The sequence below is a fragment of the Electrona antarctica genome (assembly GCF_951216825.1).
Source record: "Electrona antarctica genome assembly, chromosome: 11".
Lineage (NCBI taxonomy): Eukaryota > Metazoa > Chordata > Actinopteri > Myctophiformes > Myctophidae > Electrona > Electrona antarctica.
The window spans coordinates 24,223,396-24,238,632 of record NC_136792.1 but is presented as its reverse complement, the minus strand read 5'-3'; the positions used below and the strand labels follow the sequence as shown (position 1 = coordinate 24,238,632).

Sequence of the window (15,237 nt, the reverse complement as noted above, 5' to 3'; positions counted from 1 at the left end):
TGTGCAGAGGTACCAGACTGGACAGTGGTTAATAATAGATAGCAGATTGACACCTATACAATGCTCAGGTCAGGATTTCGCAACAATTAAGATATACCTAGCTATATATATATATTATGAATTCATACAGCTTTTAGCAGTTTAACGTTACAGTAAGTACGATTTTTTTGTTTGTTAAAATGAATGTTAAATAGGTCTATATTCTGATAGTTATCATTGCTATCGAGTGTTTGTTCAGTAATAGGAGTCTCCCCGTCTCTCCAGCTCTGCAGTAAACAGACAATGTATCTTCAAGTCGGGATACAAATTTGATCCAATCAGAAGAGGGAACTCGTACAACAGGATACATGAAATTAGAAGTGATGACACAAAGAAGTGGGCAGACAAAATTGGAACTGGAACACTGTACATTTTCAAAGAAAAAGTGTATTTCTGTTTATTAAAGAGCTGGAAAGACCCAGAGACCCCTGTTATTGAACAAACACTCTATAGCAATGCTTACTAAAACAATATAGAGATATACATTTGAACAAATAACCTATTGTTTTAACCCCCAAAAATATCACTTTCACTACCTTTAAATCGGTTTATTCTAACAGCACTGTTTATTTGTATGCATTTTATTATAGCCTTGGTGGGCTTTTTGCTACTGGCAGACAATTGTCTCCTCCTCTGTGAACAGCAGGGCGTTTGTAGGGAATTTGTTTGTTTTTCCATAATAATATCATTGTTTTGGTCTCTGCCGAAAACAGAGGAAAACACGTGGACGTATCTACATGTGAAGAAACAAAAGGTATTGGCGAGACAATCCCGTTTGGATTGTATTTTTGGAGGCGCAACTGTGTGTGTGTGTGTGTGTGTGTGTGTGTGTGTGTGTGTGTGTGTGTGTGTGTGTGTGTGTGTGTTTGTGTTTGTGTTTGTGTGCGTGCGCGCGTGCGTGCGTGCGCGCGCGGTGCGTCCGTCATTTCACTGTGGATTATGTCTTTCCTTCCCGGGGAATGAAAATGGATTGAGATGTGTTACACGTCTTGCCCTTCACATGTTACTGCTGCTTCTGCATATAATGTCACTGGTCGCAGCCAAGGAGGGACAACGTAGAATACAGGTTTCCTTTTCTGGATCAGGGCCCACTTGAACATCTGACCACTTAACATAATTCCTAGGACGTCTGGAGACGTCTTGGGCACAAATTGTGTTATTTTCAGGGGAGGGGCTGATAGTGTGATGTCACTACATTACTGTTTATTTCATTGGCCCGTTTGACTGTCAAGGGTTCAGCCTCCAGGAAGAAACCCTAAATACAAAGTTAATACACCATTGCACATAAAAACGACTCCAGGGTGTCTAATGAAGTACTGTCACCTCATAGACAAAGTCGAAGAGGAAGTAATGTTTTAGAAATGGGTGCGGCCCCATCTTTTACTTATGTTTATTTATTTATGCTGATGGTGTTGTGCGGTGGACATAGCTGCATTGTGAGCTTGCAGATTGGCTATTTTCAGTGTGCAATACCATCATCATAAGACATAGTATAAATGGATAACGTATAAACAAGATTCAGGCAGAATGCTAGTGTTGATTGCTTTTGTGCTTGACTTTCTCATCTTACCTGTGGTATAGTGTAGAATAGATACTAGCAGCAGCAGATGTAATCAATGCACAGGCGTACAGATGGAGGCCAATGGAATGGAGTCAGTTTTGTCACCCATTTGTACCAAAGAGCAGAGGGATTTGTGCTCCAGCCAAACATGTGCTCCTTTCTCTCTGTTTTTTAGTTTATGCTTTCAGCATGCAAAAGCACTGCTGCACCCTGAGCCCATCCTCCTCTGAGTTGCTCGGTAATCAAGTGTTCGCTCCTTTTAAGAATTCTTCATGGAATAATTCATTTTAGTCAACTTAACTCAACTAGTTGGGACCCCCACGTGATTTTGGGGGAGTCCCCAGATGGCAGTGATTTGACAATTTAAGGACTTTTAAGATCTTTTTAATACCTGAAAGAAAATAAATCAGACCATTACTGCAGCGACACTATGGGTGCTGGGGGCTAGGTGGGGTTGGCGAAACGGCCTTTCTGTATGGAGTTTTATTTGCATGTTCTCTCCGTGTTCTCTAAGGTATAGGTACCCTCACAAAAGTAATCCTGGCCTCTATACTGCCTACCCCTGGTCAGCTGGGGCGCCTGATGGAGGGGAAAGGAACTGGTTGGAATAATGTATTCCTTCCACACGTTGCCTCCTTACCGGGGAAATTCCCCCCTGTCAGGTGATAAGAAGCAGCCTGCTCAGTGCTCATGCATGCCCCAGGTTGGCAGACTAAGAGTAGCTTCCAGGATTAAGCAATTTGCCACCAGTTCAAATATAATTTATTTTCGGGGTCGTGGCCTGAAAAGGTTGAAAAGTTGACCACAGTGTTAGAGACAACTTAAGTTTTTTTTTACACCAGTCACACATTAACTGTAATAAAGAATTTCTGCAAGAAAGTGTGCACTGTGCAGGCTAAACATAGGATTTATGTGTGAAGAGGCACCTTTACGATGGCTTCTACCCTAATATTTCTAAGTTAACGTAATAAATCTGACTGATCGGTTTGATGGATCTCAAGAGGTTTTGCACCGAAACACGGACGTTTGCACCGTGGCCATGATAAAGTCGGCGCCCTTTAGATGAAATGCCACACTATTCTATTGTGTGTGTGTGTGTGTGTGTGTGTGTGTGTGTGTGTGTGTGTGTGTGTGTGTGTGTGTGTGTGTGTGTGTGTGTGTGTGTGTGTGTGTGTGTGTGTGTGTGTGTGTGTGTGTGTGTGTGTGTGTGTGTGTGTGTGTGTGTGTGTGTGTGTGCCAAATACATATCATTTTTGGGGTCAGTGGCACAAATATGTTAACTATTGATTTAGAAGGCATTTGTAGAATTGATCTCAGGTCTTAATGGGTTAAGTACAATTCCCCTTTAAGTGTTTTCAACAAAATGTACTATTATACATGCTAATCCTTATCAGCAGAGAGGGCCTTAATTTTTGCCCTCACACCAACAGGGAGTGCAATTGCTTTTCCTGTGGAAACGAAACTAACTTAGTACATTTAGTAAGATAACGCCTCCAAAATAAGTTGCCTAATACTCTGTTGTTGTTGTCTTAGGTTCTCAATGTAGGGTCCAGGGACCGCCAGGGGTCCAAATGGACCCTTACAGGACAGGCCTGTAACTCTGAGAGCCAATATCAGTGGTTTTCAAACTTTTTTCATGTCAAGGTGTATTTTGGCCGTGGACCCCCGTCTGAAAACCTTTTTGCCAAGGACTCCATAGCCTACAAGATTTATGGTATCAAAAATATCAAAGCTGATTTATGTCAAATATTTTCCCCGGCCCCTACTTTGATAACCCCTGCATTAGAGTCTAATGCACACATTGGTCTAATGATTAGACCACAGACCACCATAACCGTGAGAGTACATCGAACCAAATGACCCATAAGGGTTCATTTAGTAACATTTGTACACTCAGTGTCAGAGTATCTGGGGACCCCGTGTAACCCCCTCAAAGAAGAATTTACATCAACGGCGGTGAATGTGTTAAGTGAAACGTTTGAGTACTTTTTCTACCTTTGCTGGAACCATAGAGGAATAAAAGGATAGAGACCGAACCGGAGCGTCCCCCCCCCCCCCCCCTAGCCTAGCCCAGCCCCGGTCCACAAATTTGAGGTCCGGGGTCTGCAATTCCACATTTCGCCAGTAGGTAGTGGCAGCTTCAACGTTGGATAGCCTTACTGGGGGCTTGGCTGGAACCCCAATCTACAACACTGTCAAATCCTCAATCCTGGTGTACAGAAGCAGTGTCTCAGGTTAATAGCTGTGGGCTGTGCAGATGCCAGGAATGAGCCAGTGCAGTCACGGTGACCTCTTGGGGACTGGGCATTGGTCCAGGTCTTGTCATGTGACGGATGTTCTCCTTAACCCATTAAAACCCACCGGGAAGGCATCTACTACTGACAAATTATGAAGCATGCACGGTCTCTCTCTCTCTCTCTCTCTCTCTCACACTCACACTCACACTCACACTCACACACACACACACACAGTTAAGTGTGTGTGTGTGTGTGTGTGTGTGTGTGTGTGTGTGTGTGTGTGTGTGTGTGTGTGTGTGTGTGTGTGTGTGTGTGTGTGTGTGTGTGTGTGTGTGTGTGTGTGTGTGTGTGTGTGTGTGTGTGTGTGTGTGTGTGTGTGTGTGTGTGTGTGTGTGTGTGTGTGTGAGAAACCATGATATTGCTGTTTCTCCTCAGCATCATTTTCACTGCACAGTGCAACAGAACTGCATGCATAATCAGCAGCAGTAGCAGCACAAAAGCAGAGTTCCATGTGACAGAGAGGTCAAAGTTGAACGAAAGTTGCTCTATATGGTAGAAGTAGGTCAACAATACAAATTTCGTTAGTTTTGTGGATTGATTTATTTTGAATGAGTGGCCTCCCAGTGCCCCCCACCAAAGGACCGGAACTACTTAATATTAAACCAGACCAGAACTCCCACCATGGGACTCAGGCAATCAGTTAATACCTTTGCAAGTATTTCCTACAGCTTCAAGTCCAAAAATCTGAACTAACCCTTTACAAATTAGCTAAAATAGCTGATTTACAATCCCGAGGCCTTGTGAGTTGGTACTATAGAACTGCTGTTTTCCCTTTTTTATAATCTAACATTAATCGTGATCGAGGCAAAAGCTTGAAATAATCCTGAGTTTGATTTCCTGTCGCCCTACCTTAAAGTAAGTTTATTTTTCTCTCTCTGCTGCTGTGCCTTTTAACTACAGGCAGATTTGTCAGGCAAATCTTAAAGTCAAGTTAAGCCAAATCTCTCTGTATTTGTACAGTATAGGCTATTCTATACACAGGAAAACTCAATGTGCTTCCTTTTTCTTTTCTTTTTTTCCACTATTGCCGACACAATGATAGAACATCATTGGCGGAGGTTATTGGACAACACAGCAGCAGACACAATGTGATCTGTTTTTTCCTTTTCCTGTGTGTGTGTGTGTGTGTGTGTGTGTGTGTGTGTGTGTGTGTGTGTGTGTGTGTGTGTGTGTGTGTGTGTGTGTGTGTGTGTGTGTGTGTGTGTGTGTGTGTGTGTGTGTGTGTGTGTGTGTGTGTGTGTGTGTGTGTGTGTGTGTGTGTGTGTGTGTGTGTGTTGAAATAATATAGGCTACTTGTGAGGGCCAAATGTTTCCACCAGTATAGTATTGGAGAAATAGACAAATATGAGGACAATTTTCCTTCTCCTAGAAGAGAAATGTTAGTTTTAAATGGTTAAAAGAATGCCTGTAAAACAATGACTCTGACAATTAAGAAAAGATTCAGTTTGGGGGTATAGGACCAGGTTTGGGTATTTATAGGTGAGGTTTAGGGGTCAACGTTGAGAGTTACCTGAATTATACGTGATGGCGTCGCTCGCCGAAAATAGCCAAGCTTGTAGATGATCAGCTATTTTCGGCTTTAGGGATAGTGTAAAAAAAACAGAAGTGTGTCCATAAAACAGCGTCCACAAATGTTGACGTCCTTGCAAGTGCAGTAATAAGAGAGAGAGAGAGAGAGAGAGAGTCGGGGGGGCAGCCTTGCAGGCAGTAGTCTGTGTTCTAGGTGGGGGGGGGGGGATGGGGGGGGTGTCAGGATCCTGTCAGCAGCAGCCAGCATGTGAGAGAGACATCGTCCCGGAGCGGAAGTGCATCGCTGGCAGATGGCCAAAGTAACCCCTCACCACCCCCACCCCATCCCCATCCCCGCTCGTCTATCTATCTTCCCCCTTTGTCTCTGTTCTGGACGTAGAATACAGAGAGCCATTTAAGATGGTCGCTGTGGAGGGGAAAAAAAAAAGAAAAGACAAACCCTCTGGATGTGTTGCCGGCTTGTGGCTCTTGGCACAGTACGGCGCTTTGTGGTACAAACTGTCCTCGTTTATCCGCTTTTCCTCCTCACCTAGTTCTCTGAGGATTGTAAATATGTATTTTAGGTATTGGTGCTGCAAGTGTTGGTTATTTTCTATCGATTGCTTCTTCGATCAATCAAATAATCGAAAAGCGTGTTTTTTTTACATTTGATTTTTTTTAATACATCAGAGGATCAACATGAAAATATTTTAATTGATTTTTCACAATCAACTAAATCAATTGGCAACTATTTCCGGGCGAGTGACACTGGTACAAACAAGCTTTTGTATTACTGTATGAGAATAAAGGAATATCATTGGATGCTGCTTGTCATTGATGTGATGTGAGATCTTGGTATACTAACTTATAGGGTTTACGTGGTTTATATGTTTTGTAATGCTAATCCAAATCCACAAAGTAACTAGTAACTAAAATGTTCAAATAATTATAGTTACTTTCCGGAAGTGGTGTAAAGTAATTAAGTACATGCACTCAGGTACTGTACTTTTACTTCTACCTCACTAAATGGGAGAAAAATACATGAGGAAAATATTGTACTTTTACTCTACTACAATTATTTGAAAACTTTAGTTATTAGTTACATTGTAGATTTTGATTATTATTACAAAACATAGAGTAATAACTTTTTCAGCCCTATTATATGTTGGGCATTTGAAAACCACAATGCGACACATTGTGAGCTTGTAGATGCAAAAGATGTTTTATACCGTTTATACAATTGAAAACTTGTGAACATAATGAGTACTTTCCCGTACTTTCTACTTTTTGTACTCTGCAAGTACATTTTAATGTCAATACTGTACTTTTACTCAAGTACATTTTTAATTGGAGTACTTTTTCCACCACTGCTTTCCAGTGTGGCAGTGAGTCAGTGTTTTCGTGCACTTGTTGTGGGGTTGTGTTGTTATGGAGAACATAACTGTCTCTCTCTCCTCACTCACTGAGGGGATGAGATGACAGGAAGTGCAACTTGCGGAGGAGTGATTGCACCTGCTGCCTCCCCAACCACCCACACGCACACTGCTGCCTCCCAAACCACCCACACGCACACTGCCTCTTCCTCTGAGCCCAATACCACCAACCAATTCCAAATGATGCACTTTGTTTAGTTCATGCCAGTGGTACCAAGCGTTGCGAGTTTGTAGATCTGCTATTTTCACTACTTCTTATTTATATATTAATTTATGGAATTGGCTTGTTTGGGAAACAGTGCTTTAACTGACGATGCTGTCCTATCCCCCGCCCATCCCTTCCAGGCGTGGAAGAAGCGCTGGTTCATCCTCCGCAGCGGGCGGATGAGCGGCGACCCCGACGTACTGGAGTACTACAAGAATGACCACTCCAAGAAGCCCATCCGGGTCATCGACCTGCACTGCTGCGAGCAGGTGGACGCGGGGCTCACCTTCAAGAGGAAGGAGTTCCAGGACAGCTTCGTGTTCGACATCAAGACCTCCGACCGCACCTTCTACCTGGTGGCCGAGACGGAGGAGGACATGAACCAGTGGGTGCGCTCCATCTGCCAGCTGTGCGGCTTCAACCAGTCCCATGACGCCCACGGTAAAGACATTTGCTTAAAACGTAGTCGCCGCGCTGTTTTGTTTTTCTGTTGATTTTTCGGTATTTGTGACGTATCGTATGAGTGGAGGAAGGCGGTAGTTGTGCATACCGGTAGTTTAAACTACTACTACTACACATGCACACAGAAGCAGTTTTCTGGAATGTATAACTACTAGAATTTCGCGGGCCTTCGGCCCGCTCATCCCAGAGTTGCGTTGCCCCGCGTTGCGATACAGAAGTCCACAGATACAGAAGTCCACAGTGACACGCGTTTTATGCAGCTGTTTTGTGTTGCAGCGCGTGCGCGCGCGCGCGTGTAGTGTTGTTGTTATCCATATATGCGCCTCGGTTCGTCCCGTTTGTTCCACGCCAGGTGTCGATGCAGTCGTTTGCGCAATTTGCGTGTTTGCATTATTTTAAGTGTGTAGGCATACCATATTGTGAATGAGCAAAAAGAGGACACATGCGCGCGTGCATGTGGATGTGGACATGCGCGTGCACGTCGTGCATGTGCATGTGTCGTGCGTGGGCGGTTCTGTTAAATTCAGATGTCAAAATAATCTATAGCCTAACATTAAATTGATCAAATATGCTCTATATTAGTTATGTATTTATTGAAAGCAGTGGCTCTCAAAGGTGTGATCCAGGGACCCTCATGGTTCCTTGAGGGGGTTCCAAATGGACCCATTATAGGTCTGTAACTCTGAGAGTGTACAAATGGAACCAAGTGGACCCTACAGGTCTGTAACTCGGAGAGTGTACAAATGGAACCAAATGGACTGTTTTATAACTTTTAACTCTGATACTGTACAAATGGAATCAAATGGGACTCTTATGGGTCCATTTGGTTTTACTGTCAGAGTTATGGGGGTCCTTGAAATTAAAAAGGTTGAGAACCTGTATGCAATGGCTTATGTCTTGTAAAAAGAGAGACCAGCCTATTGTCCAAACCATCATATGTTATGCTTTGCTAGGTTGTACAAAATAATATTGGGTCAGTATAATTTGCAGGAGTCACCGCGCGCACAGCTGCCTTGTCTGTGTTGACATGACATGGGCTTGCAGGACAGAACTTTTATTTGTGACAGACACATAGTTGCTTTGCAGACAATACAATGTGCTTGTCATTGGTCAGTCCCAAAGCTAAGAAAAGAATGTGAGAGAAAAGGTAAGGACTGGAAAGCTCTGTCTTTGTCTATCTCTCTTCCTACGTGAAGACGTGTGTGCTCTGTCTCTCTCTCGCTCTCTTCTCTCTCCTCCCTCTCTGGGGTGTGTGTGTGTGGGGGGGGGGGGGGGGGGGATTAGTTGCGCTGCCTTCGACAGTGCTATACTTCTCCAGCAGCGGTGCAGTACCGAGAGAGTGACACATTCTTGTGGATGTAAACGGCGCAACTTGTAGCTGTAAAGAAGTGCGGATTGTGTAGTCGCAGCAGTGCTACAAAGTGAATGTTACAACTCGCACGGTGATATTGTAAGTCGCAAATGCGAGTACGTAGTCGCACTGTCGGGGCCTGTGTAGTGTAGTGCCATTGTCGCGGCATCGCGAGGCGATCCCAAATCCCCCCCCGCGCACGCACGCACGCACACACACACTGTACGTAGCTGTTTGTTGTTGCAGCGCGCGCGTGTGCGTGTAGTGTTGTTGTTGGTATCCATATATGCGCCTGGGTTTGTCCCGCTTGTACCACGCCAGGTGTCGACACGGTCGTGTTAGCATTATGGTAAGTGTCCAAGTTAGAATCAGAGTGTGCGCTGTGTAGTGCTTCTTCTTCTACTTGGTTTTGGTATGTGTGTGTGTGGGTCACGTGGTGGGCTTTGAGCAAATGGGAGAGGGAATGTAGTGTTGCCAGGTCCGCGTATTGTAAGCGAGTGGTAGTGTGTGTAAGTAGCGTGTTGAATGGCATTTTTTCTGTGCTTGTTTTCATAGACGTGGCAACAAATTAGGCGGGGGTGTCGGTACTTGTGGCGTGTTTGTGTTTATTATTGTTATTGATATTGTTTGTGAGTGTGGACGGGAGCCGGCTTTAGTGGCAGTGCAATGACAACTTTTACGCGGTTGGTGTTGAGTGTGGGCGTGCGGCGCGACATGAGGAGATAGCCGCGGATCGACGCGGAGGGTAAGGCTGTGTCGTCTTAGTGTGTTGTTGCAGTGTGTGTTGCAGCGTGTTGCAGCGTGTCAGTGACGTAGTAGCTGGTGACTTTGGTTTCCTGGTGTGGGCACACCTTTTGGGCACACCTTTTCAAATGTATAATAGATGACATCACAATACGTTATTTAATCATAACCCGCCGAGGACGTGTTTTACGTGTTTTTTTAATTTCTATTAATTCTGAAAGAGTTTGCTCTTTGGTCGGTCCGACAATGAAAGTGTTCCCCCTCGTTGACTTCAATGATAGCTGAAATCTTAAAAGCCTTATATCTCAGATTATTTTCCCAGATTGCGTCTATGATCAAAACATCGATGTTCACGGCTCATAAGAAAAGCGTTTACAACATTCATGCCTCGGGTGGTCCAAAATTTGTCTGAGAGAGAATCCCTTAGCTTTTGGCTAACTTCCGGTTCAAGACCCGTGGTATTACAGTATGCACAGGTCCTGACGGTACATTATGGCAGTGACTGGACAGACTGGTATTAAATTCTTGGCAGTCAATTGATTGACGTTTTCTCAATGTTGCGGGCAGGGTGCATTAAGCTGTTCAAAAACTCCAACTCCAAAATGTATACATTATAACACATTTATTGTTTAGGGCATTATAGATGTTTTATGTTGTTTTTTTTGCTGATTATACTCTTATTGGTAAGAGTCCAGCATGAAATGTTGTCATGTGTTGAACTTTGACCCCCCCTTATGGGCCACGCTAGCACTGAAACACTTCCCTAGGACTCGTTAATGTCTGTTTTAGTTTAACAAGATCACAGATAAAGTCAGAGCTCGGATGACTTATCTCATCTGACTCTTGATCAGAACACAGACACGTTAACATGAGCTCAGTCGGGGGCAGAACTGTCTCAGGTGGGCAGAGCTCTTAGTGCTGGTTCCCGGTTCGATCCCGGGCTACCCCGCCCTGTGTTACTGTGGAAGTGTCCTTGATACTGTGGTATCCTTGAGCAAGATAAAAACCCCTAGGTGCTCCCAATGAACATGTTGCCTTGCATTGTTTCCTCTGCTGTCGGTGTGAATGTCTGTGAATGTAATACACATTGTAAGAGGCGTAACCATGCACCATTCCAGGATTAAAATGTAAAGACAATGCTGAACTTCAAACTACAATACTTAGACAAAATAAAAGTTTGCACACTGGTAGGCATGGCGTGTGGTACCAAAAACAATATGCTAAAAGGCAGCTACATTGTGCAAATCTTTATTTTGTCTTTAAATACATTTGGTAAATTTAACATCTTAACCATACCACCGTTCTGAAGAACTATCTATTCCAGAGAGAGTGTCAGATTAACTAAAGTTCTGCCTTAAAAACCTAAAAATGGCTATTCATGAGCCATGTGAGACTGTGTTATTCTCATAAGTGACTAAGTGCTCTGGATTCTAGGCTGGATCTGCCCCCTCCTCCAGACACAGGGAATTCCCACTCATTCTGGTCAAACACTGTCTCAGTGCAGACACTGTCTCAGCATCACTGGTGGATTCTTTTTTAAATTGCAGATAGCTTGTATTGCAGGTAGCTTGTACATCTGCTATTTTTTAATAGCCAATGTATACATGTAAATATACATATGCAAATGGATAAAATGATTGTGGTGCTGTATTTACTACTTTATTAACTACATTTAAGTACTGTACCTGAGTACAGTTTTGTAGTACTTTTACCCTTTTCCCCATACTACATCTCAGACTAGGCAAATAATGTACTACTTACTGTACAATTATTTGGGGCTCCCCAGCAAAAGTAGTAACGATAGCATCACAATCATTTTAACCACTTTATCTATAATAACCAGTAAGACGCCCTGAGGGCGTCTTACATTCTCTATTCATTGTTAATGGCATTTAATGTTTGTGTTAAAAATTGGCCCGTGACCCACAAACTGGTCCGGCCCCACTGTTTGGAAAACAGTGACGCAGCTAGACGACTGCATAGGAATGGCTTATCTTAAACAGAGACACACGCTGGCTCAGTCACAGTCACGGCCACACTCTGTTAATTCATATTTTCATCAAGCTCAGATGGTGACGCTCATCTGCGTAAAGAGACCTCACGTGGACACAGTGGATCAGTGTTCAATAGCTTGTGTGTGTGTGTGTGTGTGTGTGTGTGTGTGTGTGTGTGTGTGTGTGTGTGTGTGTGTGTGTGTGTGTGTGTGTGTGTGTGTGTGTGTGTGTGTGTGTGTGTGTGTGTGTGTGTGTGTGTGTGTGTGTGTGTGTGTGTGTAGATCTGTGTGTGTGTTTGTAGATCTGCTATTTCCACAATTTCCATTTTTTTTATGATTATGGTGATTATGCTAAATATAATTGTGATTATCTTAAATAATTGCGATTCCCTTCTTCTCCCTCAGAGGAGGAGGAAGACTCTTTACAAGCCATGGATGTCTTGGTAAATGGTGCATTTATATAGCACCTTTTATCACAATGATTGTGCATAACATTCACACACATTCATACACTGAAGGCGGAGGAAACCATGCGCAAGGCACCAACCTGCTCATCGGGAGCAATTACGTGTTTGTTGTCAAGGACACTTGAGTAACTCTGGGAGAGCCTGGGATCGAACTGGGAACCTACTGGTTCTCAAGCAGCCGCTCTACCCCCTGAGCCACTGCTGCCCCTATCTCTGGTGTAGGGATGGTTACTGTGCACTGTGTAGAGGCAGATTAGCCTGGCTAATAAGCCAGACCGAATCAGCCGTTGGCAAAAAAGAAATTGCCTGCCGGCGGATTACGTTCTGGAGAGGCTCAATTGTACGCCCATTTCCTACACCAGAGAACTGGTGTGGCCAATCGGGACACGGTATGCAATATGGGCGGGCTTTGGTACAGTGACGTTCAATGCTTGAGACCTTTGACTGACAGTAGCTCTGACCAATTGCGTCAAAGAGAAAATGTTTGAACCCGCCCCCCGAGAAACAAGATCCATACACAGCATCTCCAGACTCAAATACCACACGACAGTGTGATTTGAGTCTGGCTTATTAGCCAGGCTAGAGGCAGATGGTCTATGTCAAGGGTGTGTGTGTGTGTGTGTGTGTGTGTGTGTGTGTGTGTGTGTGTGTGTGTGTGTGTGTGTGTGTGTGTGTGTGTGTGTGTGTGTGTGTGTGTGTGTGTGTGTGTGTGTGTGTGTGTGTGTGTGTGTGTGTGTGTGTGTGTGTGTGTGTGTGTGTGTGTGTGTGTGTGTACGCATGCTTTTTGTTATTGTTTAATGTAAGTCGCTCTGGATTAAGAGCGCCTGTGTGCGTGCGTTGTATGTGAGAACGAGCAGACAGCTGCAGTTTGTCAAACAAGTTTCTCATTTGAAAAAAAAAAAAATCAAATTAGTGTTAGAAAGGTGTATTGCTTTAATACTTTGTTTTTGTTGACTTAATGTCTTCATTCAAACTCCACACCCCAGTCCACACGAATGCAAATCCTTGCAACTGCCGTACTGTAGTTGCATGTTGCAAGGAGTTGCAAGGATCATCATGAAACATGCATAGAAATTGGGCTTGCTTGCATACAGTACTTTCTCTCATAGCTATTAGCCCCAGGTAATAAAAAGGTAATAATAATATCCAACGGTGCCGTGTCACTGTTCCAATGACGCATTTCTCCGACGGTGCATTGGTCTGACTCGCCGCATTACTAACCCCTAGCCCTAACCTTACCGCTTCACTTACCTTAAGTGAAGCCACGTAGTCGCCTAGTCGGAGTAATGGCATGTCGGAGTTATGGGCAGTCCCCTATCTAACAGCATATCGTTGCCATGGGTAAGATATTAATCACAATTTGACTATTTGTTTCCCAACCAGTGAGTCAGGACACAACATTGCTTCATGGAAGTTTCTGACAGGGCAGGACAACAATAACAAAGATAAGATTCTGGCAGGTAACCCCTTTTGGTGTTTTACCCCTTCAGGCCGGGAACCAGTTTTTGGGTTCTGTACAGTATGTACAGTATTCAAAAATGACAAAAGTTTGATGCTGCTATATCAATATTTGAAGTCTTTTGTAGAATCGGCCTCAGGCCAAAATGGGTTTTAAGTGACAAATAGGGAAATTATCCAACCTACACGCTCCAAACTGATATGCTAGATCTGCTTGCATTGTGTTGTGACTTCTTATTGGTCAGTCATGGCAAACTTGGGTAGGCTACCGAGAGCTAAACTCAGCCACTGCTTGTGACACAGAGAGAAGATGATGTGATGGCATCAGCATGTTTTCAGTTTCACAGAGCGCATTATCAATGGGGCTGTAAATAAAAACTGCTCTATATATAGACAACTATGCTATGAATGAGGAAGTGAGGTGCATGTGATGTTTTCAACCAAACACTGTATGACCGCGGTCAGGAAACAGAACCTCTCTTTTTGGAAACGGTGACTTAAAGACATGAGGCAAGTTGGGGGTTTTCTGCAGTTTGTTTCACGCTTTCGCCAAACATCCCAGTCTGAATGGCTTCTTCTTTAATCCATTTAGGCCTGACATCGAAATTAAAAATAATTATTTTTAAAATGTATTTTTTTTCTGAAAAACCTCATGTTTCTATATCAGTGGTTCTCAATATTTCATGTCAAGGACCCCGGAAATTATATGAAATATGCTGCCGCCCAGAATGGGTTAAAACAGGAACAAGAGAGCGCTTTCAAAAAGAACAACAGATCCCCGTTATTATAGTATGACCACAATACTGTATGACACAAGGATGATGATGATGATGAGGTCTCGGCTCTCAAAGGGGGGACTGCAATCAGGAATACAGCTGTGTCATCATGACATCAATAAATACCCCACCCATGAAAGCCACACCCCGCTGACGCGATATTAACAGCCCTGAGATTCATAACAAGACCTTGCTCGCCGTTTAACCTGCACCCGAGGGATCCGCACAGACGACACACGCGCACACACACACACACAGATGAAGCGTTTATTACTCACTCCGTGGCTGTTTCTGGTTCAAACATCTGGACGTGCTGCGTGTCACAGATGATCGTGTGTGTGTGTGCGTGTGCGTGTGCGTGTGCGTGTGTGTGCGTGTGCGTGTGCGTGTGTGTGTGTGTGTGCAGTGCGCTCTGGTGATCTACCGCCAGCTGGCAGACGGCGGGAAAATGAGATCTACAGTCTGGTGTCGTGTGAGGTGGTGGCTCAAATGGGGGTCCGTAGCCTAATGCATATCAAACTGGGGGTCCCTGAATTTAAAAGCATTACTCTGTGAGCTTACTTCTTTATATTCTTACGGACAGCATTTTTGCTTATGAATTGCGTATATATCTATTCTACGTCCGAGCATAGACATGGTAATGCCCCGCCTGCCTCTGATTGGCCTACCGACACTACAGAATACCGATGGTCTCACCAGACTGTCCTCCGTCCGAGGTGGGAAATAAGTACAAGAGAATGGCAGCTGGCCACGCGCGGCAGTAAGAGGCAAACTAATATTGTTTATGCCGTTTGCTTTGATTGAATGATTGATTGATTGAACACGTATTTGTACTAAATTAAAGTGTTAGTGTTGATTAGCGTGTATTAATCTAATTATAGTAAACTAATGCTATTATACTAAAAAAAGATTAAGATCAAGGGAAAAGAGACCTTTTTACAG

At 43.9% G+C, this 15,237-nt stretch overlaps 1 protein-coding gene across 1 annotated transcript in view; it reads left to right on the top strand.

Moving 5' to 3' along the window:
* The window catches only part of gab2 (GRB2-associated binding protein 2), a 99,417-nt gene that overhangs the window by 30,525 nt on the left and 53,655 nt on the right, over positions 1 to 15,237 (top strand). Inside the window, exon 2 of the mRNA XM_079513578.1 lies at positions 7,185 to 7,485. Coding sequence (XP_079369704.1) covers positions 7,185 to 7,485 — 301 coding nt within the window. The remainder of the gene's footprint in view (positions 1 to 7,184; positions 7,486 to 15,237) is intronic.